This window comes from Dromiciops gliroides, chromosome 2 (genome assembly GCF_019393635.1).
Source record: "Dromiciops gliroides isolate mDroGli1 chromosome 2, mDroGli1.pri, whole genome shotgun sequence".
NCBI lineage: Eukaryota > Metazoa > Chordata > Mammalia > Microbiotheria > Microbiotheriidae > Dromiciops > Dromiciops gliroides.
Window position 1 is genome coordinate 554,276,769 of NC_057862.1, and position 26,095 is coordinate 554,302,863.

Genomic DNA, 26,095 nt, shown 5'->3' on the forward strand with positions numbered 1-26,095 from the left:
TGCTCATGGATAGGGCAAGCTAATATAATAAAAATGACAATTCTACATAAGTCGGTTTACTTATTTGGTACTATACCAATCAGACTACCTAAAAATTATTTTATAAAGCTAGAAAAAGGAATAACAAAATTTATCTGGAAGAACAAAAAGTCAAGAATACCAAGGGAACTAATAGAAAAAAAAAATGCACAGGAAGGTGAGCTAGTCATACCAAATCTAAAACTATAAAATAAAGCAGCAGTCATCAAAACTATTTGGTACTGGCTAAGAAATAGAATAGTGGATCAGTGAATAGGTTAAGCACAAGAGTAAATGACTAAAGTAATCTACTGTTTGATAAACTCCAGCTTCTTGGATAAGAAGTCACTATTTGACAAAAACTTCTGAGAAAACTAAAAGATACTATGGCAGAAACTAGGCATAGACCAACATCTTATATTGTATACCAAAATAAGGTCAAAATGGGTACATGACTTACACATAAAGGGTAATATATTGGTAAATTAGGAGAGGAAGGAATAATTTACCTCTCTGATCTATGGAGAGGAGAAGAATTTATTACTAAACAAGAGATAGATAATATTATGAAATGCAAGATGGATGATTTTGATTACTTTTAAAAGTTTTTGTACAAAAAGAAGCAATGCAGCCAAAGTTAGAAGGGAAGCAGAAAGGTGGAAAACATTTTTATAGCCAGTGTTTCTGATAAAGGCCTCATTTCTAAAATATGTAGAGAACTGAATTAAATTCATAAGAATGCAAGTAATTTGGGGCAGCTAGATGGCGCAGTGGATAGAGCACCGGCCCTGGAGTCAGGAGTACCTGAGTTCAAATCCGGCCTCAGACACTTAACACTTACTAGCTGTGTGACCCTGGGCAAGTCACTTAACCCCAATTGCCTCACTAAAAAAAAAGAAAGAATGCAAGTAATTCCCCAATTGAGAAATGGTCAAAGGATATGAACAGGCAGTTTTCTGATGAAGAGATCAAAGCTATCTATTGCCATGTGAAAAAATGCTCTAAATCATTATTGATTAGAGAAATGAAAATTAAAACAACTCTGAGGTATCAGATTGGCTAATAAGACAAAAAAAGGAAAATAATAAACATTGGAGAAGATGTGGAAAAATTGGAACACTAATGTATTATTGGTGGAGTTGTGAACTGATCCAACTATTCTGGAGAGCAATTTGGAATTATGCCCAAAGAGACTATGCATATCCTTTGACCCAGTAATACCACTACGAGGTCTGTATCCCAAAGATCATAAAAAAGGGAAAAGGATCCACATGTACAAAAATATTTATAGTAGCTCTCTTTATGGCAAAGAATTGGAAATCAAGGGGATGCCCATTAATTGGGGAATGGTTGAACAAGTTGTGATATATGCATGTAAGGGAATATTATTGTACTATAAGAAATGATGAACAGGCAGATTTCAGAAAAACCTCAAAAGACTTAAGTGAACTGATACTGAGTGAAGTGAGCAGAGCCAGGAGAACGTTGTACACAGTAACAGCAACATTGTGTGATGATCAACTCCGATAGACTTAGCTCTTCTCAGCAACACAATGATACGACAACTCCAAAGAATTCACAATGGAAAATGCTCTCCATACCCAGAAAAAAGAATGAACCATATTATTTCTACTCCTTTGTGTTTGTTTGTTTTTCTGAGGTTTTTCCCTTTTGTTCTGATTCTTCTTTCACAACATAACTAATGTGGAAATATGTTTAATGTGATTGTACATATATAACCTATATCAGATTTCTTCTTGGGGAGGAGAGAGGGAAGGAAAAGAAGGAGAAAATTTTGGAACTCAAACTTTTATAAAACAAATGTTGCAAACTATCTTTACATGTAACTGGAAAAAAAATACTAATAAGATTTAAAAAAAAAAAAAGATCATGGAGAATGGGAAAGGTCTTGTTGGATTGGAGAAGTGTCACTGTTTTCCAAATTTTCAAAACAGAGTAAAGTGTACAAAAAATAGGCCTTTGAGCTTGATTTTAATTCCTGATAAAATTCTAGATCATGCCAGACTACTTTGTTTCCTTTTGATCAGGAGAGTACTATAGATGAGCAGGAGAGTGCTACAAATAGTTTATTGATTTTAATAAGCATTTGATAAAGCCACTTTCACTATTCCTGTGTAATAAATGGAAAATATTATAGTTAGGTGGATTCAGAGTTAGTTTTTTTTTTCTTTTTGGCGAGGCAATTGGGGTTAAGTGACTTGCCCAGGGTCACACAGCTAGTAAGTGTTAAGTGTCTGAGGCCGGATTTGAACTCAGGTACTCCTGACTCCAGGGCCGGTGCTCTATCCACTGCACCACCTAGCTGCCCCAATTGAGAGTTAGTTTAATAATCATTTTCTTTCTTTCTTTCTTTTCTTTTCTTTTCTTTTTTTTGTGGGGCAATGAGGGTTAAGTGACTTGCCCAGGGTCACACAGCTAGTAAGTGCCAAATGTCTGAGGCCGGATTTGAACTCAGGTATTCCTGAATCTAGGGCTGGTGCTTTAACCACTGCACCATCTAGCTGCCCCAATGATAATTTTCAAACAGTAATTATTAATTGTTCCATCCAACTTGGATTGTGGTCTTTAGTGGAGTGCCTCAGGGATATGTGCTTGGCCCTGTACTGTTTAACATGTTTTTATGAGTAATTTAAAGGCACAGGTAATATTTCTGTCAGATCTATAGATGACAGAAGGCCAATAAGGAAAGCTAAAGCTAGATGAGTCAGGATTCAAAAAGATATGCAAAAGCTAAAAAAATAATGAGCCAAATCTGAGAGGATGAATTTGGATAAAGTCTAACTTCTTGTTGTTCAATCATTCAGTCACATTGGACTCTGCATGACCCCATGGACCACAGCATACCAGGCCCTTCTATTCTTGTAAAGTTTAACACTTGGGTTAAAAAAAAATTAAAGAGGTGTGGGTAGATACTTTGTTTAAAAAGATCTGAGGGAATGTATGGAGAGGAGAACAATTTATCATCAAACAAGAGATAGAGAATATTATCAAATGCAAAATGGATGATTTTTGATTACATTAAATTAAAAAGGTTTTGTACAAACAGAAGCAATGCAGACAAAGTTAGAAGGGAAGCAGAAAGCTGGGAAACAATTTTTACAGCCAGTGTCTCTGATAAAGGACTCATTTCTTAAATACATAAGGAACTAAATAAAATTTATAAGAATGCAAGTCATTCCCCAATTGAGAAATGATCAAAGGATATGAACAGGTAGTTTTCAGATGATGAAATCAAAGCTATCTATTGCCAGGTGAAAAAAATGCTCTAAATCACTATTGACTAGAGAAATGAAAATTAAAACAACTCTGAAGTACCACCTCACACCTGTCAGATTAATTAATATGACAAAAAAGGTAAATAATAAATGTTTGGGAAGCTGTGGAAAAATTGGAACACTAGTGCATTGTCGGTAGAGTTGTGAACTGATCCAACCATTCTGGAGAGCAATTTGGAACTATGCCCAAAGGGTTATGGGGCTGTGCCTACCCTTTGACCCAGTAATACCACTACTAGGTCTGTATCCCAAAGAGATCATAAAAAAGGGAAAAAGACCCACATGTACAAAAATATTTATAGCAGCTCTTTTTGTAATGGCAAAGAATTGGAAATTGAGGGGCTGCCCATCAATTGGGGAATGGCTAAACAAGTTGTGGTATAGGAATGTAATGAAATACTATTGTGCTGTAAGAAAATGATGAGCAGGCAGATTTCAGAAAACCTTGGAAAGACTTAAGTGGACTGATACTGAGTGAAGTGAGCAGAACCAGGAGAATATTGTACATAGTAACAGCAACATTATGTGATAATCAACTGTGATGGACTTAGCTCTTCTCATCAATAAAATGATCCAAGACAAATACAAGGGACTCATGATGGAAAATGTTCTCCACATCCAGAAAGAACTGTGGTTTCTAAATGCAGATTGAACCATACTGTTTCTCCTTTTTTGTGATTTTTTTCTTTTTTGCAGTTTTTCCCTTTTGTTCTGATTCTTCTTTCACAATATGACTAATGCAGAAATAGTTTTAATGTGATTGTACATATGTAACCTATATCAGATTGCTTTCTGTCTTGGCGGGGGAAGGAAGGGAGGGAGAAAAATTTGGAACTAATTGTCTTATGGAGACAAATGTTGAAAACTATCCTTACATGTAATTGGAAAATAAAACACTTATGATTTAAAAAAAAAAAAAAGATCTGAGGGATTTTATGGATTACAAACTCAATATGAACTGAGTGTGACAAGCATGACAGCCTACATGTAAGAAAGGACTGGTATCCCAAGTCTAATGGTGATATGTCCACTCTACTTTGCTCTTATTAGATTACTATGTTGAACTCCGAGTGCCACATTTTATAATATATGCCAGTAAGCTTAAAAACATACAAGGGCAGGTGCAGGAGGAAAAGGGCTTAGATTCATGAGACTAGAAGATCAGTTGAAGGATCTGAGGATGTATGCCCTGAAATAAAGGCTTAGCACGGACACTGTCACAGTCTTTAAGTTTCTAAAGTGCTCTCAGGCCGAAAAGGGATTGACCTTGAAGAACTTGAAAAATGGGTAACAGTTACAAAGAGGCAAATTTAGTCTTTTTTGGCAATAAGTGTTATCTAAAAGTAGGCAGAAGTAATGGACTGCTGATTATTTTAGTTCAAGAAAAGGTCAGAGGATCACTTATTGAATATGATGTAGAAAGTGTTCTTCTGTTAGAGGGTGGACCAGATGGCCACTGAAGTCCCTCCTTATTGTGTGATTCTGTGGTTCTGTAAATTCTGCCTTCCTATTTAGAAATGAGCAATATTTGATATCAATTATATGACTGCTTGGAGAATGCTCTGCTATCAACAGATAATTTCAGTGTGCAAAGCACAGGATAAAATTTATTATTTTTGATCTACTATGATTAAACATACCTCTTCCTTTACTTAAAGATTTCCCTAAGATCATAATGAATATATACCAAGGACAGATAAAAGCTTTCCCCCTAACTTAAAAAAAATATATCTGATATTTAAATTTTTATTATCTTTCCCACCCCAAATCTCTCATGATCAAGCCAGATAATATGATAAATTGAAAATATAAAGATTACTAAATAATCTTAGGTCTACTTGTCAGCACCTGTGTCCAGACGTACATACACAAAATGTACCTTACATGAGTATTGTAAGCAGACCTCTGGGCAAAACTTGCAGGGCAATAATCACATTTATAAGGTTTCTCTCCTGTGTGGGTTCTAATGTGAACAGTCAGGCCACACTTGGAGCTGATGACCTTGTCACAGTAGGGACAAGCCTGAGGATTCCTTTTCTTTTCATGCACTCTTCGTACATGACACTTTATATCCTTCTGACGTTTAAACTTCTTATCACAGAACGTACAAGGGAAGCGCCGCTCATCATTATGAACTGTGAGTCGGTGTTGCCGCAGGTTTTGGCGATTGGAAAAAAGCTGGTCACACACATTACAGCTGTACTTGATGACAACATTAATCCCATGTTCAGTCTCCATGTGTGACTGATATGATTTGATGAAAGGGAAAGATTGTTCACATTTTTTACACTCGTAGGCTTCTGTAGACACCTGAGGCAAATCCTGCACTGTGTTGCTGCATTCATTTGAGCTCAAAGACTGGGAAGTATGAGAATTCTCATCCTCATTTTGTTCAGATAATATACTCCTGATGACTAGACAAGCTTCATTAGCCTCCAACCCACACAAAGAAGGGTGGCTTTTTTCCCCTCCTGAATTGATTACCTCTGTGGTATGGTTCTCAGTGGGCTTTATTCGTTTCTTTTTCACTATCTTGGCTATTCCAGTTTTCACATCAGTTAAAACCATGCAAGCTTGATCTGAACTGCCTGTTAACAATGTTCTGTGTTTCTGCATATCCCAGAGTTTTCTATTCACAGGAGTCACTACAATTGGTGGAGAATCACTCAATTTAGTCTGATGAGCACGTTGATCACAGACCCATGAAGCCCCACCATTTTCACATACCTGAGTTTTCAAATGGAGACTTAAATCCAAGCCATCCATTTTACTTTCTGTCTTCATTTCCTCACAAATGTCAAGGAGGTCCTTGCATTCAAGTTTCTCTGCTACCTCTTTCATTCGGTGTAATTTCTCTGGTTCGATCTCAATTTTTGCGGTATAGATGAATTCCAGAAAGGATGTAAATTCCTCTGTGTAAATGTCATCTAAAATCACAGTACACCTCTTAATGTCTGACATCTCATCACTTAGAAAAAGGCCTTTAAAGTAGTTACTTGAAGCAGCCAAGACTGCTTTGTGTACCAAAAACTCTTCCTGAATTCCAAGATGTACAGTATGAACAGTTACATCACAGAAATGACCAAACTGATAGAGAGAATGCAAGGCACTCAGAAGGTTTGAAGCAGCCACTTTGGATCTCACCAGGATTTTCTGTTTCTCCATTCTGTTATTAAGGAAAAGAGAAAACAATTAGAAGAAGCTATTTACCACATTAATAATTTTTCACTATCCTTTAGAAGAAGTCTAGATGACCCATGAGATTGAGACTAGTTACTTTTCCATTGTTAAGTATACTTATCAACATAAACCTTTAGTATCTTACTAGAATTTTATAGTTTTCTATCAAGGTTATTAATGGTGTTTTGAAATATTAATTAATGATTGGTCATATTTTTTATATATTGATATTAAGGAATGGGCAAAAGCATCAACTGGTCAGCAAGCACCTACCCTAGGTTACAAATGTAGTTACAAAGATCAAAGTGAAACATAAGAGGAATTTATAATCTGTTGAGGAAGAACCCACGTACATACATAAGTATTTACAGAATAGATACACAATAATTAGGAGGGGGATTTAGTAGATCAGAAAATTAGGGGATCAGGAAAGGTTTCACATAGAAAGTTATGCTTGAGCTGAGCCTCAAAGGAACAAGGGTTTCCAAGAGATAGAAATGAGACATCTCAACAGGAACTGGTAAGTTCCGGAGAAGGTTGGGCTTGAGGAGGAAAGATAAGTTCTTTTGGACCTGCTGAATTTGAGAATGCTACAGGACATGTGGTTTGAAATATACAATAGGCAGTTGGGGATTGGTGCTGGAGCTCAGGAAAGACCAAGGTTAGCTATGTAGAGAACTAAGAATCATTAGCTTAGATATGATAATTAAACCTATGTAGGCTGATAAGGTTTCTAAGAGAAAGAAGAGGTCTAAGTCTAAAATTAAGACAGCTGTGTGTGAGGAATAGTCAACCTACGTCACTGAGATTGTAACTTTAAGCTGCCAGTGGGGTAGGTGAATGACTAAGAGTACATGTTTCACCCACAGTTGTACCAGTGTAAATGGAACAGGGAGTTTAGCTGAGCATTAAGTAACAGTCACAACACTAATAAAAGTTATTCATGATGGTGCTATTGCCCACATAAAGAATCTGGGAAAATTATCGGGACAGTCACTATTGCCAGAGATAATTACTATGTTGCCATCTCTACTCATTCTTTACTTTGCTGGAAAAAATACTTTGAAATACAGACCCTTGACAGAGTATGCTCCCAGAACAGAATGGATTATAGAAAGTAGTTGGACAAGGAATGCAGAGCATTGGATCTTCTATCAGAAAACCATCTGTGACACTTTGTTAGCTTGTCTTGGAAAAGTCATGTATTATTTGTTTTTGTGCCTTAGTTTCCTTATATGGAAGGTAAGGAAAATAATACATCACTATAAAAATAATACAGCACAGGGTTATTTAGAAAATCAAATCAGAGAATTATACAAGGTGTTTTTTGAAAGTTGTAAAATACTATGTAAATACCATATAAGTAATAAGAGGAAAACTTAAGGAGTTGAGTCAGTTCTTTTCAGAGTTCATAACTTTATTTATATTTATTTATTTATTTTTGTGGGGCAATGAGGGTTAAGTGACTTGCCCAGGGTCACACAGCTAGTAAGTGTCAAGTGTCTGAGGCTGGACTTGAAGTCAGGTCCTCCTGAATCCAGGGCTGGTGCTTTATCCACTGCACTCTCTAGCTGCTCCCTGAGAACATCAGTTCTGCCTGAGACACAGGTGCAATTATTATTCTCCTTTTACAGGTGAGGAACCTGAAGCAGACATAAGTCAAGTGATTTTCCCAGAGTTTGAGCTCAAGACTTCCTGACTTCAAGCCTAGTACTCCTTTTATTACACCATTTACTATTTATGTGAGATAACATTTCAGTGTATCAAGTAGTTACTGTTTTCACCAAACTACTAGATTTTATTGCTGATGGGGTCCTTATAATCCAGTCTAATAATATGTTTTAAGGGGAAAACATACTGAAATCCAAAGAGGTGTGATCTATTATCACAAGTTATTATCTAGAAACCCATATCTTATGATTGAGTCTAGTATCCTTCCACTACAATACATAACACTAAGGCAAAATTTAAAAGAAAAACCCTTCAATAAAGTTAAAATTCTGAATTCAAGTACAGGATCTAGAGCTACTGATTTCTGATCTTTTGAATCCACATAGAAGAAAAGAATGTGTGGCTTAGCAGCCAACTTTCATGAAAATTCTGCCTTGAAAGTCCACATTATAATTTTAGTTTGCTTTTGTTTATTTAGACCTATGTTATCTTTTTTTGGGGGGGGGGCAGGGCAATGAGGGTTAAGTGACTTGCCCAGTGTCACACAGCTAGTAAGTGTCAAGTGTCTGAGGCTAGATTTGAACTCAGGTCCTCCTGAATCCAGGGTCGGTGCTTTATCCACTGTGCCACCTAGCTCTCTCCAGACCTATGTTATCATTGATGAAGATAACTTCCTCTACTAATACAAGTGGGTTACTACTCCACAAATTATAGTCTTCCATACAAAGTAATCATTAGTTGGCTGGGGCATTGAGCAACTAGCTATAGGACCTGCCTAAAATCTGTCAGTGTGGATCAGCAGCAGGCCTTGAACCCTAGGTGCTTTATTTGGCCTCTTGAATAGGGCTAAAACGAAGATCTGGGTTCAGGAATTTCTAGAAAATTGCTACTTAGGAAGCTAATACAATCAAATACTTTATTATTATGTGGCACAGCAAGCGGGCAAACAAAAGCATATACACATTTTATGGCACATAAACAGACAAGTTCATCCCCATGGATTCAAGGAACTCTGCCAGTCAGACAGGAGAGAGATATGTAGGGGAGGAAGGAAATATGCTCAGAGTTGGGGTTCATGTGACAAAATTATAAACCCTAAGAATGGGCTTGGTTGAGAACAGGTAATCAATGCTAGATGTGGGAGGGGACATTTCTAATCAGACCGTGATGTAGTGAAGAAGTCCTTGGGGCCACTTATTACCAATACCAGGCTTGGCTGAGATTCAAGTTGGCATTATTTTAACAGGAGAAGATCTAACTTAACTATCTAAAACTTCCTGAAGTCAAGGAAAGCACTAGCTCAGACTACTGAAGGTGGTTAAGAGTTTCATCCCACCAAAAGCCATGTGCCTTATCTTCCTGACAGAGAGTTGACAAAGGAAAAGTACAAACTGTCAGTCTTTGCCTCTTTGCTTTTATGGGCATTAGGACCACTTAGCCTGAGGGGCTCCATATTGGAGGCTTATCATGACAATTATAACATCAAATAATATAAAGTTTCTAATGACCACACTAGGTTTTCCTAACTCAGAAGCTAGCCCTCTCGCTAATGTACCATATAGCATCTCTTATATTTGTTAATTTGGAAATAATTCCATTCTCTCTGTTTCAAATCAAACTAGCAGATAAGTAAGAGAAGGCAATATGATCACTTTAAGGGCAAAATCATCATAAAGAGAAACAGCGATAAAATCCAAATAAAACAGCCAACAATCTCTGGGAGATCCAAACTAGCTTATTCTATATAACTAAAAGTGTAAGATGTTGAAAAAGGAAAAGATTTTTATTATGCAAACAAGAACATATGTAAAATACTCTATTCTCTAAATTCCTTTCAACAAATACATAAAAATCTACTGACCATGTGGTCTGTTCTTCTTATACTAAATTCCTCTTTCCCTCTATGTTACAGAGTAGAAATAGACTGGTAATGCTCTAAATTGATCAATAACAATACAAAGAGAATATTTACATTTGGGAATAATGGCCAACTTTTTCTATCTAGATCTGAAATACCCTAGTATGGATTCTTCTAAAATCTGTTTAACTACTTTTCAACTCTTACAATCCTCTGAAATGCTTCAACTCATGGGCATATTTTCTCCCAGAGTAGGTAAAATAAGCATGCTGCATTCTCCCGAATCATACTGAGCAACACTCCTGAATATAATATCCTTAGTTAGCAAACCCGTCAATCATCAGGCACAAAGCCAAGAAAGTTCTATGGTCAATAATAGTGATAAAAGTTGTTTTCAGTTTCATCATGCATAATAAGAGGTATATATATTTCCAGTTTTTCAAATGTGTGATCCTGAATGCATTTAGACATACTAGTAGAAAACATTCCAACTTCCTACCAAGGAAAGAGAGAAATTAATTGTTTTCCCTTTAATTCACATAATTTCTAATCAGCATTATGTTAAAGGTGCATTTAATGAAATGCCCTACATACAATATTATATAATTTCTGTACTTCAAGGAATTATTATTCATCAATATATCTTCTCCCTCCACTAATATATCTTAAATATGATGTATAATTCAGTATACAATCTTCACAAGTTGCTATGGCAAAAAAAATTAATTACTCTGTACCCAACTTGGTAATGAGCCTGTTTGACCATATCTGTACTGGTCTGCCAATGACTGATATAGTTTGTAACCAGGCCAGTACTCAGCCTTTCCAGGTGGGTGGGATCTGTTAGTCCTCAAGCTCTGTTGTTATTGACTTTTGAGAACCCAGGGTCATGACCATGCCATAATAAATACCCCCAAATAGTATAATTCATTTTTAAAGAGAATACTATAATTGCATACTAAAACATGTTTGCTAAGAATAAGACCTATATCCTTTTATAAAAAGTCAGGATTTTTATAAGCCCCTTAATCACATACAACTAACTTTTCTAAAAACAGCTGTTTCAGGGGGCAGCTAGGTGGCACAGTGCACAAAGCACCAGCCCTGGATTCAGGAGTACCTGAGTTCAAATCTGGCCTCAGACACTTGACACTTAGTAGCTGTGTGACCCTGGGCAAGTCACTTAACCCCCATTGCCCCGCAAAAAAAGAAAAAAAAAACAACAAAAAAACAGCTCTGTTTTTCTAAACTCACATAAGTAAATGCTCTTTTAATTTATTTTTCTATGACTGTCTTTTTTTTTTTTTTTTGCGGAGCAGTGAGGGTTAATTGACTTGCCCAGGGTCACACAGCTAGTAAGTGTCATGTACCTGAGTCAAATTTGAACTCAGGTCTCCCTGAATCCAGGGCCAGTGCTTTATCCACTGTGCCACCTAGCTGCCCTATTTTATGTCTTTTCACACTCCAATGTGCTGCCCAATACAGCATAATGATCCATGCATACAGGTGTTGCCAAAAACAAAACAAAAACCAAAAACCAGGAACCCAAAAATTAATAAGAAAGCCTTTTTGCTTCCTAAGATGAATATTTTCACTAAAAACAAGTAACCCTCATATCTTACTATGGCATAAATTCTTCTGTTTTCTGTTCTCATTAGTTCAATGGAGTTCTTTTGACAATGGGAGACAATTCCCAAAAAGTTAGTCAACCATTTTGTAATGCAAATTGTTGCTAAAAATAGTTCATAGAAATTATTAATGTAACTGATCCAAAGCTAACCATACCTAAAATAAATTAAAAACTTATATCAAATAGTAGATTTGAAAGCAATTTTGATTTATTTTCAGCTTCCTCTGAAATCTGATGAAGCTCCCACGCTAGACCAATGCCGTTAGGTGGTATAATAGAGAAAATGTTGCACTTGGAGTTAGGGAGACTCAGATTTGAATCTTGCCTCAATTGCTACTGTGGGAAAATCACTTATCCTCTCTGAGCTTCAGTTTTCTCAGTAATATGAGGATGTTAGGGCAGCTAGGTGGTGCAGTGGATAGAGCACCAGCCCTGGAGTCAGGAGTACCTGAGTTTGAATCCAGCCTCAGACACTTAACACTTACTAGCTGTGTGACCCTGGGCAAGTCACTTAACCCCAACTGCCTCACTAAAAAAAAAATAATAAAATAAAATATGAGGGTGTTAGACTTGATAGCTTCTAACATCCTTTTAATTTCTAGATTTATGATTCTATGTTGGGTAGTATAAAAAAGATATATTTATATCTATACACACATACATATATATAATCAAAAATCCACATATAAGTTTTGGCTTTGGATCATCAACAAAGTTTGAATATAAAAATAAACATGGGGAAAAAAACTGATTAATCCAACTGTAGACCCAGAATTGCTACCTATAATCAGAAATACAGAAGTTGTTAGATGGAAACTGAGAAAGATTAAACATATTATAGTATTGATTTGTTTGTGAAAAAGAGGCTGTTAATCTCCTTTCTTATTAGTCTGGGAGACATAACTGGAAAAGAGGCAGTTTGGAAAAGGGGAAACTCTGGACCTAGAGGTCCCCCTTTATTTTCTGAACCCCAGTATTACAGCAAGCTACCCAATTAACTCCCCACACTAAATTTGGCCCTTGCAGTATTTTAGAACTAGCAAGGATAACAGAGATCTGAATTAGTGATGCTGTTGCTGTTCAAGAATTTCAGTCATGCCTGATTCTTTGTGACTCCATTTGGGGTTTTCTTGGCAAAGATACTGGAGTGGTTTGCCATTTCTTTCTCCAACTCATTTTTTTTTTTACAGATAAAGAAACTGGGACAAATAGGATTTTGACTTGCCCAGGGTTACAAAGTTAATAATTGTTTGAGGCTGGATTTGAACTCAAGAGTATCAGTCTTCCTGACTCCACGCCCAGCACTCTATCTACTGTGCCACCTAGGTGCCTTTGTGATATTCTTAGCTTTGTGCTATGTGCCCTTAGTGATATTCTTAGCAAAAAGAGTCCTTAGAGAAACATATGAATGAAACACAATTCAACTTGAAAGAAGAGAAAGATCTAGCTGTCAAAAAAAAGGCCAAGAATTTTTCCATGCTTGTCTTAGAAGATCCTATACTAAGCACAGGCATGATTGCTAGACTGTTGATTTCTGTGCATCTCTATCAAAAAGGTGATATTATAGCAGGTAGAGGAAATGTCAGATGACTAAATTTATTATATAAGATTAATTTCTAGCTAGAATCTAGAATAAATAACAAAGGATTGATTGTCCTTTGAGACCAAACTAGGTCTAAACCATCTGATTACTCCTGGTAGGACCCATTTGCTGACTGAAGTGGTTATATTAACCCAGACATAATGCAGAGTAAGAGTGCTTGATGTAGAGTAAAAAGGTCTGGTTAAGTCCCAGTTCTGTCACTTACTAATTATGTGACCTTAGGCAAATCATTTAATCTCTAAAAACTTCAGTCTCCTCAACCTGAAAAATGTAATTAACAACAATTAAGTGCATTGCCTAGCTCCTAACTTAACAGCGCTGAGGTAGAAAACCTCATTAGAAAATGTACATGGGGCAGCTAGGTGGCACAGTGAATAGAGCATTGGCCCTGGATTCAGGAGGACCTGAGCTCAAATCCAGCCTCAGACACTTAAAACTTATTAGCTGTGTGACCCTGGGCAAGTCACTTAATCCCAATTGTCCCACCCCCCCCCCAAAAAAAAAGAAAGAAAGAAAGAAAATGTACATAAAGTCTTTTTAACATGCAAATCCCAGATAATCATGCTTTGGTCACAAGTGTTTCAGTTTCACCAAGCCCCATCATGTCATGAAATTCCAAAGTGATCACTTAAAATGAAAAGTGAATTGTTGGCCACAATCTAAGTGAGCATATGAGTCTAATGATTTTAAATTCTTGGAAGGTCAGTCTGCTCACCCTCCCATTTACAACATAACTAATAATGTAGTAAATGGGAGGGTGAGCAGACTAATAGTCTGAGGAGTTAATTCTGTTAGGTGTATGTGTACATGTTGCCCTCTCCTAAGCCCAAAAAAAGGTAAGCTTCTTGAAGGAAGGAACTGTTTCATTTCTGCCTTTCTATTACCTAGTATTTAACAGATGCTTTATTAATGCTTGTTGAATTGAAATGGTAAGGGAATTCTTGACTTGCCTTACTGATAATTTCATCTTCCAAAGATGGAACTTCTATTCTGGATATGTCTTTCCCAGTAATTAAGACTAAATGAGGGGCAGCTAGGTGGCACAGTGAATAAAGCACTGACCTTGGATTCAAGAGGACCTGAGTTCAAATCCAGCTTCAGACACTTGACACCTACTAGTTGTGTGACCCGGGCAAGTCACTTAACCCTCATTGCCCTCCCCCCCCCAAATAAAAAGACTAAACGATAGAAACTTTCGGAAAATCATGTTCACTCCATCTTAGTATTTGTGTCGGAGAAAGCCAGGTATAGTCTGATGTGCATTCTAGTCTGGGGAAGAACTGGTTTCAGAGGATTTAGAAAAAGGATAGATAGGATTTTGTAGCCTAAAATTCTACAAAGGAAGTCAGCCCTAGAGGGAAGAGAAATTCTTATAAATGAAATTCTGAGGACACAAACAGAAAATTCTAATAAGAAAAAGTAATTATATAGAGACCAATATAGTGAACTAACAGAATAATAAAAGTCACATTCAGAAAACAGAAAGGCAAGTAACATACTATGAGTAATAAAGTGTAGCCAAAGACCTGGAAGACTGTGATCAAGAGCACTACAATTCAGAATAAGCTATGGTTAGCAAAGAAAACTAAAAACAAGCAAAAAGGGGTGAGTTCAGATTTTAGGGCTTGGGTTTTTTTAGTGATATTGGAAAAAAAAAAGAAAATAAATTTAAAAAAAGGCAAAGGACCAGTGCTCATGGTGGATAGCATCATAAACAAACAACTGAATTGAGAGAAAACAGAACTGCCTTGTTCATATTTTGATCTTATTTTTAAGAAAGTCACTTTGACAGATAAGTGGAAAATGGATTGTAGTGGGGGAAAAAAAAAAAAAAAACTTGAGGCAAGGAAATCAACCAAAAGGCAATAGTCCTGGTGTGAGGTGATAAGGGTCTACAACAGAATGGTTGTGATGTCAGAAGAGAGAAGGGGGCATATATATACAAGACGTTCTGTCAACTTGAGGATTTTAAAATTTATTGAACTAAGGGTGTATTTTCATTTTCCTCCCTTTTCTTTTCTCTCACAACCAACAAAACAAAATGAAACCAGCCCTAGGTCTTTTGTTTGTCTTATTTTACTCCCATTGTGACTGGAAAGGTGTAGAAGAACTTCTAAGTACCAAGTTGAAAATTTTAAATTTTATCTTGGAAACAAAATAAAACCATCAGATCTGTGTTTCATTGAAATTACTATCTAGTATCTGTGTAGAAACAGGAGAAACTCAAAGCAGAGTGATCAAATAGGAGGCTATTGAAATAATTTAGACAAGAGGTGATAAAGAAATAGTCTAGGGTGAAAACTATCTATGAGGATGAAGGAGAGGGAGGAGTTGAGGTTGACTCTGAGGTCAAAAACCTGCTTGCCTGGAAAGCAACAGACATAGGGAAATTTGTAGGAAGGGTATGTATGCCTCTTATTTAACCTGTTATATAAATATGCTTTTATTTTTTACTATGGACAGCCAATATAGTTTTTATATAGGATTTGCTTGCTATAGATTGATGTGACCTTAGCATTCTTTTTTTTTTTTTTTTGGTGAGGCAATTGGGGTTAAGTGACTTGCCCAGGGTCACACAGCTAGTAAGTGTCAAGTGTCTGAGGCTGGATTTGAACTCAGATCCTCCTGAATTCTGGGCCAGTGCTTTATCCACTGCACCACCTAGCTGCCCCGACCTTAGCATCCTTTAGGGAAAATATCAAAGATTGTAGTAGAGATCTACAAACTTTTCAAGAAAAACTTTTTTCTTCTTAATAGCTGTTTATAGTATATCATCATCATAATAAGCACCATTGCTGTATAATTGTATTGTATCGTTAAATACAGATCCATATGACAAAGTGAATTAAGCAAGTTATATACATCTGCTTCACGAGATGTAGTCAAGAGAATTAAATCAGATAAACTGTCAGTGGTATCAATAATACTATCTTATGATCTTATTTACCTTTTTTAACCCAAATTTTATTGATTATTCTAGTTTTGGTATAACCATAGCAGAGGTATCAAATATGCAGAACCAGATTAAAATGTAATTGGGAGGGGCAGTTAGGTGGCACAGTACATAAAGCAATGGCCCTCGATTCAGGAGGACCTGAGTTCAAATCCAGCTTCAGACACTAGACACTTACTAGCTGTGTGACTCTGGGCAAGTCACTTAATCCTCATTGCCCTGCAAAAAAAATATATTATTGGGAAATATTTAACAAAATCAATAAAAATACAATAGAACACAGATAATGTTATTATGTGGTTTTTTAAGTCAATATGCAGCCCACAGGGATCCTTACTTTCTATATGTATTTGACACTATTGAACTACAACATCACAGAACCAAAGAATTATAGTTGAAAGGAACCTCACTGACCATTTAGTCCATCTCACACATACCTGAAAATAATTCCCTCTTTAACAATGGCTGTTATCTTTCATTTCTGAAGAGGATCAAAACAATGTCATTATGTCAGGTTCAAGGTACATCTGTGTCTGATCAGACCAACACAAGCTCAGAAGACTCTAGTTCATATGAACATTTGAAGTGGGGCTGTCTCTAAACTTGCATACCCCATGTTTCTTTTGAGATACTACAATTCAGCTTTGCTTACAGAGTACAGTGCCTTCTTTGATGCAATCATGCCATGCTGGGTGGTCCTGTGCCAGTGTTTCATAACTCTCACAATCAGTTCCAAAGTTCTTCAGAGAGACCTTGAGAGTGTTCTTGGGTAGCTTCTTCTGACCTCTGTGTGATTACTTGCCTTGAGTTCTCCATAGAACAGCCTTTTAGGCAAACACACATTTCCCATTTAAATAATACAGCCAGCCCATTCAAGTTGTGTTCTCTGTAGTATAGTTTGAAGGCTTGGCAGTTCAGCTTGTACCTTTTCTTGAAAGATAATCTTCAGAATCTTTCTAAGACAATTCAAATGGAAGTGATTCAGTTTCCCGACATGGTGCTGGTATACTGTCCCGGCTTCACAGGCATACAACAATGAGGTCAGCACAAAGGTAGACCTTTAGTTTGATAGGAAGCCTAATACCTCTTCTCTCCCACACTTTCCTTTGGAGCCTCGAAAACACTGAGGTAGCTCTGGCAATGCTTGGGTCAGCTTCATCATAAGCGTGGACATCCCTGGAAAGTATATAACCAAGTGAACTTATCCAAAGCATTCCAAATTTCCTCAGTGGCTGTTACTAATGGTTCCATGGATGGTTTGGTCCTGGCTGGTGGAGAACCTCTTTTTTCTTGGTGTTAACTGTCAAACTGAAATCAATCCATAATCCAAATATAAAATAGTATAGGTGATGTCTTTTGACTGGAGCATAAATTGTATTTAAGTGAAGCAGAGTTGCCCAAAGTTATAGGCCTCAAGCTCTCTTCCAGAGTCATCAAGTGGCAATAGAAAAGTCAAGATGACTGTAAATGGCTCAGGATGCAGTGGATGACCTTGGCATCTTTGATGTCCAACCAAGCTCTAAGTGCTCCCCAGTGCCTGCTTCAGCTGCCTTCATGACCATCCAAACAAACCGCCCATATCTACCTATTCTGCCAAAGAAAGTGTCCACGTGCTTGGGGGAGACACTGCCCTAGCTCACTGATGGATCTGAGGCCCATTGGTTACCCTCACCCTGCTTTAGCCTGTCTGCCTGAATGGTTTAACAGAATGTAGCCACTGTGCATTCCATGGCTTTTTAGAGTCCCAGGTAAAAGTTGAGTGCCAAGCGGATACCAAAGGTGAATGAGCAGCCCTGAAAGGGGCTCAGCCGCCCTAATAGCAGGGGTATTAGTCTTTTTTGAACACCCATACACCCCAAATTTTCAATGTACCTGACAAGTGACACCCTTTATTTGAAAACTCAAAGATTTCAACTGAATATTAACAATTACAGGGTAAAACGAAATATACTTAGTGTTTCCAGCATTCATTTAGCACCTCAGTATTCACAATGTGGTCCATGGTCTCCTAGGGGTCTCTGAGTTCAGGGGGTCTGCAAGGTCAAAACTATTTCATAATAATACTAAAACATTTTCATTTCTAAGATGGTAAATACCAATAGATATAACCCACAACATTGGGGAGAGGGGGGATTTTTCAGTAAGTTTTAAGAGTTTAAAAAGGTCCTGAGACCAAAAGGTTTGAGAAAAGCTGCTCAAGCATTCTTTTATTGTTCTTAAAGTACTAAAGCATTTCATTGTTATAGAATTCTGCTTACTTTGGGAATATATTTTTATCACCTTTATCCTTTATCTCCTTCAAGCTGAATATGCTATTATTTCTAGGAATTTTATATGCCAAAATTCTAACTCTGGTACCCAGTTAGACTGAACCTCAGTGATTACAAATTGCATATGTGTTTTGTTTAGATTTTCCTTATGAATAATAATAAAAAAACATATATGACCACCAGGTAACATGCATATAACATTTTATGCTTTGCAAAGAAATCACTTTTCAATTGTTATATGATTAGATTTAATCCTCAAACAACCTTTTGAGCTAGGTGCTATTATAGATGAGAAAACTGAGGCTGAGAAAGAGTAATTGAGTTGGCCAGAGTCACAGAGCTAGTTAGTATCTGATGTAGGATTTAACCTTTGTTTCACACTCAAAGCCCAGCATTCTACCCACTATTGTACTATGCCACTTACCTGCCTATACATCTAGAAGTTTACCTCCCCACCCTTCAAGAAGCCCCCACACCCATAACATTTTAATTATACAATCCAATTATACAACTTATTCAGAACACCAATACCAGAACAGGAATCTTGGTAGAGTCAACATGACTTGTAAATATATACAACTCAATCAGGAATTACACCAGAGAGATGTTTGGTTAAGAATTATGTCCTCTTGATGTGTGTCTCTGAGACCTTAAGAATGGGAAGACTGAAGACCTTGACAACCAGTCTTATTATTAGCTCCAACTTCAGCTCACAAAAACACTGACTAAATACATGGCAGCATGATATCTGAGTCTACTGTCTGAATCCTCAACAAGAAAACAGAGTTTTACTAAGAAATGCTGTGTTCTTGTGACACAGAATTAATAGAAAAATACTCCATATCTAGTTTTTCAAAGAATGTGTGAACCACAAAATGGCTCAGAAGCAGACATTTCAAGTGAGGAAGACTTGGAGCACTTTAATCTGTTATCAATCAAAATGAGAGTAATCCCAGAGGATTGCCAGACTAGAACATAAACTGTGGAGATCAGATATCCCGAACTTTCCGCAGATTCAGGTTTAAGGATATACAACTATAAATTCTGATAAGAATTTTCATCAACTAGCAGGATAGAGACAGAAAGATGGGCAGGTCACAGAAGACCTAGAAGCATTTGACCTATGAAGAGATGAATTTGTGATATTACAGGGGAAACCATTGAAGTGCTCACACATGTAGTAAGACAATACTACTATTCACCTATGAAAAGTGTGCCTTTTGTGCAATTACACGTGTTCATTGATGAATGCAGTAATTATGGTATATTTACATACCTTAGGAACACTTTTCTATTATACAAAATCTTCTGTTTGTCTTTTTGCACAGATATTACTTTTATGCATGTTATTATGTAGAACAATTTTTATTACTGAATTCCTTTTTGTGTATATTTAATTCTATGTACTGTACATGTATTATTGTAGCATGTACTGCCACAATATGTCCTGCATGTAATTTAGACCTGCGGTCACTAGAAAAAAATACAAAATTAGAACTAAAAACAAATATTCTCAGCACACCCTGACTGATTAATTTGCTAAGAACAGCAAATATTTTACTGAAGGGAGAAAAAGTCCAGCATCTACTCACACATTTGAAATAAATGTACTAACACTGAAGTAATAGACTAAATATAAATGATGCAGCCAGATGATCCTTTTGAAATGGGAAATTGTCTCTTCAATGAATCAGAAAGGAAACCACTTTTTAAGATGAATAATGACAGGATATACCTCAAGATAACATTTAAAAGTCAACAGTTCGGGGCAGCTAGGTGGAGCAGTGGATAGAGCACTGGCCCTGGAGTCAGGAGTACCTGAGTTCAAATCCGGCCTCAGACACTTAACACTTACTAGCTGTGTGACCCTGGGCAAGTCACTTAATCCCAATTGCCTCACTAAAAAAAAAAAAAAAAAAAAAAAAAAAAGTCAACAGTTCATTAAGTCTAGAAAATAGGCTTTTGAAGAGGAACCCAGGTTCTGAATGGATAGGCTGAATATACATGGCGTTAGGGCAGCAAAAAAGACAGAGGTGACATCCAGCCTGAAGTTGCTTGGGCCAATTGGCACAAAGTATATCAAGACAGAAGCAATGTAACTGAAACTCCCCTTGCACTACATATCCTAAAGCAATAATCCCGTACCTCCTTTCTCTCCCTGCCTGGACACAGGAAAATCTGTTTACCCAGCTTTGTGTGAAATGCTTACTTTTCTTAAACATTTTTAACCACTAACATTTGTCTAAGCAGTGTATTTACTTATTGGGAATAAAGTTGGGAGAACAACTGAAGAGAGAGACTCACAGAAAAGAAAGAGACAAAATTAACACTTAGATATTTTGCCAGAAGCACTTTCTCTGTCTGGGGGACTGGAGCAAATAAAAGAGAATTACAGATCCTTTGACACTACATCCATGAATAAAGGGATACTTAAACAGGGAGAAACCATGTAGGTCATGAGTCAGTAGTAGGGTGAAATGCAAATAGAAGTGGCTGGATAGCTCTGATTACTCTAACAGTGAAACTGAGACACTTCAGTTCTATGTAGAGATCCATAAACATCTTTAAACTAAATTAATGAAAAGTTTTTGATTTGATGTAGTGGATTTCCTTGGAATTTGGATCCTACTATTATGTGTACTTCCCTTTACAAGTTAAAGAAGATTTTACTTATGATTGTTCATTAAAAAATTGCATATGTTAATATGATTTTTTGGTTTTACAGGCAGATGTTTGATTGCAGATCAACTGATTCAAATTAGTTCTAACAACATTTGTGGAGTTGGTAACTGAGTGCCTAACTAAAGCACGCAGAGGAAGAGTTTGAGGAAAGGGATATAAAATTTTATCTTGAAGTCCTTTTATGGTCATTTTACAATAATTCTATATTGAATTTAATTCTTTCAAGTTGGGAATATGCTCACATACATAAACAATTCCACCAGGGAATTTTGATATTCCATGAAAGACTACCACTAGTAAAAGCCAGTTCTTTAATAACTGTGAGGCTTTTACTTTTCTTATGTATTTCCCCTTCTCTATATTCATATAACCACTACCCTTGCTCAGACCCTCCTAATTGGTGTTCCCGTCATAAATCTCTCCCCTTTCTAATGCCTACTCTCCACACAGCTAATGAAGTGATGTGTCTAAAGCATAGGTCAGACTATGTTCAATAAGCATTGCTCAGTAAGTTCAAGAATCTTCTTCATTGCCTCTAGGATAAAATAAAAACTGCTCTGTTTGGCACTTAAAGTCTTTTACAAATAGTCTCCACTATGCCTTTCCAGGCTTATTATACACTACTGAGCTTCATAAAATGTTTGGTCCAGCCAACCTAGCCTTCTTTATGTTCTTCACACAAGTTATTCATCTCCCATCTCTATCTTTGCCCCATGTTTGGAAAGTATTCACTTCTCATCTCCATGTCTTAGAAATAATAGCATCTTATCTCCCAGGGTTATTGTGAGCAAAAAATTAGTTATTTATCAAATGCTTGCAAAATTTAAAGCACTAAACAAATGATAGATATCATAATCTTCGTTATTATTATTAATGCCTAGCTCCCCTACACACTTTAAATTACTTTGTATAAAGTTGTACTCACATAATATGTTTACATGTTACTTTTCCCACCCCACTCACAGCCACCATGTAAGCTTCCTTTGGTCAGGGACTGTTTGACTTTTGGTAAGTGCTTAATGTATTTATTAACTGATGAAACAAAAATGCAAACATAATTCACAAGAAAGGAAGGAAAATGTTGCAAGCAAATGCAGTCTAATTTTGAGGAAGGTTCACATTTCTTTAAGACTTAAAAATGTAGAAATTGTATCACCATGAGTATCAAGAATATATAGCTAAGTTCATATACATACATAAGTTTCATACATACATGTTCAGCCACATAATTTTCAAAAATCAGCCTGACCAGGGTAGCTAGGTGGCACAGTGCATAAAGCACCAGCCCTGGATTCAGGAGGACCTGAGTTCAAATCAGACCTCAGACACTTGACACTTACTAGCTGTGTGACCATGGGCAAGTCACTTAACCCCATTGACCACCCCCCCAAAAAAAACTCTTCCACCTACTTCCAATTACGGTGAGAAAACCTCCTGAAGTAATAATTCAAACCCTTGAAAGTTATAATACCATTCTGTCTTTCCAATTCTTTCCTTTCATTCTAAAGGTGCTTTATGACATATCAAAGTTTTAAAAATGAATTTAAAATAATTTGGTTTTGAAATTTAAAAATAAAAATTTAGCACCCTTTCAGACAATTGGAAATGTTTAAGAACTGTTGAAAAAACAAGGTCCAGTATCATTGCCATAAGCATATTCTTGCAACAAAGGAAAATCATAGATTTAGGAGGGTTATCTAACTAAGTGATTCCTCTGCTTATAAATAGAACTGTACCTAAACCACTCAGATAAGGTGGGTGACTATTTTTATTCTCAAAATTTTCCTAGTGGAATGATCCCCATTAATTACAGCATTCTATTATCTAACTATATACTAAGGGAAATTAATCCACACAATTTTGGCACTCTATCCTGAAAAGGCACCTAACTTTCAAACATGTAGCTGTCCCCAGATCATGCTTTAATCCTATTTAGGTAATCACCAGGAAACCCAGCATTTTATCAAGTTCCCTCCCCTTCCTCTTCTTTACCACCTTCCAGTTTAGTGCCTCTGGATTTTTGTGCCACCACTGCTCCTAAAAAGGGAGTGGCTATTGACTTGCTCCTCTCATAATCCCAATGACTGACTGCCCACACCAAAACTCTTTTCTCTAGTGCTCAGCCCCATGTTAGAATGTAAATTCTTTTGGGGAAATTATCATATAACTTTCACATTTGTATTCCCAATATCAAGCATGGTGCCTGGCACAGAATAGGTGATTAAGTAATGCTAGGGGGAAGGAGGTGGGATAAAAGGGATGAAACCCAAATTATGAGACTGAAAAATGACATCACATTTGTTAGTGTTCTCATTACTAAGATAACCAAGAGTCTCCACAGCCTGTGGAGTATAGATTACCGTGAGAAGCTGCAACAAGGATCTTACATCTAATAATGGAGACTGGGCAAACACCCACGAAAAATCACCCAAAATACCAGAAGAAAAATGCACGAATGCAAATTACTTCTCTGGTAAGAAACTTCATGACTGATTTGAAGCATCCTGAGAAAATGTTAGGAATGGCTACTTGAACAGCACTTCGTAACAATCTTCTTTGCCCACTATTCTATTCCATAACTATGCTTGATACCGTTTCGCTCAAAATTTCTCACGCCGAACTGACTCTGCCTGACCTGTTCAATCTGGAAAGTTAACCCTTCTCAGCCAAACACCCCATCCAACCATAGATGTCTTCAGTGCAACCTACCTGTCCACATTGGTATAACGCATCGAAAACCTTCATGTATTTTAAAGAACACACAGTCCACATATACTCGTTTCCTTTTAATAGTTAATAACTGACATTCATATAGAACTCTAAAGATGGCTTTGCATGTTATATGTCAACCACACGTGAGTGACATCAACAAAGAAGCATTGTCATAGTGCGAGAGAGATGGCCTTGGAGTCAGGGAGAGCTGGATTCAAGTCGTGCCTCTGGCACATACTGACTGTGCTGATGGACAGCTCACTAAACCTCTTACTGCCTCCAGGCAACTCTCTTAACACTATTAAATTACATACGCTGACCCACAAGAGTGGAAGGAGATTCCATACTGGGAGTAAGATATCTTGAAATGATGAAATCAAGTGCAAACCAAAAAATAAAACGAGGCAACCAGCTTACGGGGCTTTCCACCGAGAGTCATCAGCTAAGTACAGATAAAGCCCCGCGCCTCCCTTTCCTCTCAGAGCTTCACAGTAAAGTCAAAGTCCCACTCCGCACCCCTTGCCCCCTCTCCCCCGGCCCTGGTATCAGATTAAATTGCAGGGACCGACCCCGCCCCGTGTCCCCTGAGGCGGTAGGGTCCCGAGGCCCGGCAACTGGTTCCAGCGGCCTCCTCAAACACACTCACCCTGCTCCGCACTGCTTGCAGCTAGGACGCGGCCCGGGGCAGGGCGAGGGGCGGGGCGGGGCGGAGCGACCTGGGCGGCTCCGTCCCCGCCGCGCTCATAGCTCATTGGCTGCTCGGGCGCTCTCCCCCCTCTCCCCCCCCCCACACCTCGCACCCCGCCCCCGCCCCGCCCCTGTCCCTTTGCCTTGCTCGGGGAGCCCGAGGGCTAAGGCGGCAGGGGTGGCAGGGGTCCGAGGCTGGTAGTTTGACAATTTTCTTAGCGCCACCGATCACTCTGGTCCCCTCAATTACAGCCGAAGAAGGGGCCTTGAAAACAGCCGACGGCAGAGATCACATGGCACAGCGAGCTCACGTCACGTGACCGGTGACCAGCTCTACATTCCGTTGCAAGCGTCCTCCTCCCACCTGCACCCCCCCGCCCCCCCCTTCTTATCCCGCTGTCACTTTTCTTGACTCTCATTGGCCTTAATTGGGTGATGGTATGCATGCATCCCCAGGCCCCGGAGACCCAGCAGGCTGGAACACCTTTAACTGCGTCTGCGCCAAATAACCGTTACCGTTCCGATTGGCTTAGAGGTTGCCATGGGTTGCCGTGGTTGTTGGGCGCGGGATAAGAATAGCCGGGACCTGTGAGCCCGACTAGCAGCGCCGGACACAGTACAGTTTGGGAGCATAAGAAGGCCATCCTCCTTCTTTAGAAGGGGAGGAAACAGGCCAGCTGACAGAAGAATGACTTGTCCAAGTTTTCCGTCCCTTAAGTAAATAAACGCCTACTATGTGCTATTTATTTACATATATTACTTTGATTCTCACAACATTCTTGGGAGCTAGGTTCTATTTCCATTTTACAGATGAGGAAACTGAGGCAGACAGATGTTAAGTGACCCGCTAGTAAATGTACGGGGTCATTTTTGAACGGACTCCCTGCTCCACTTAGCTGACCCTAGCTGGTGCTCTGGTATAATCTCCAATTTCTCCAACACGATAGTAGATGGCTATTAACATGTCTTCTCTCCCATTAGCCTGAGAGCAGGGCACAGTGCCTGGAAAGCACACTTTCTCTTTTTTTTGTTGTTTTTGTTTTTTTTTTTGCAGGGCAATGGGGGTTAAGTGACTTGCCCAGGGTCACACAGCTAGTAAGTGTTAAGTGTCTGAGGCTGGATTTGAACTCAGGTACTCCTGAATCCAGGGCCAGTACTTTATCCACTGCACCACCTAGCTGCCCCCCACACTGTCTCTTGACTTTCTCTTCAGCCTTAAATCCTAAAGACGAGGGACCACAGGTGAGGAATATAGCAAACATTATCTGTCCTCTCCCTTATTTTTTTCCATTGTTTGCTGGGCTGGGGAAATACTGTATTCTTGTGGTAAGGTGTTTTTTGTTGTTGTTGTTGTTTTGGGTGGGTTTTTTTGGTCCATTTCTTTTCTATTTGGCTCCAAAATGGCCATTTTGTTTGTTTTATTTATAATAACTACAGAATGTATAAAATAGTATACTTTCTCAGAAACAGCAGTTAAATGAATAAATGGAAGCATATTTTAAAATCTCACTTTTAGTTCATCAGACAACATCAAG

The 26,095-nt window shown here is 37.9% G+C and overlaps 1 protein-coding gene across 1 annotated transcript in view; it reads right to left on the reverse strand.

Moving 5' to 3' along the window:
• The window catches only part of LOC122741712 (GDNF-inducible zinc finger protein 1-like), a 43,848-nt gene extending 19,196 nt beyond the window's left edge, over positions 1–24,652 (reverse strand). Inside the window, exons 1-2 of the mRNA XM_043985439.1 lie at positions 24,520–24,652; positions 5,194–6,480 (exon numbers count right to left, since the gene is read on the reverse strand). Of these exons, the coding sequence (XP_043841374.1) occupies positions 5,194–6,479 (1,286 nt within the window). The 5' untranslated portion in view covers position 6,480; positions 24,520–24,652. The remainder of the gene's footprint in view (positions 1–5,193; positions 6,481–24,519) is intronic.
• Positions 24,653–26,095: the final 1,443 nt, after the last annotated feature.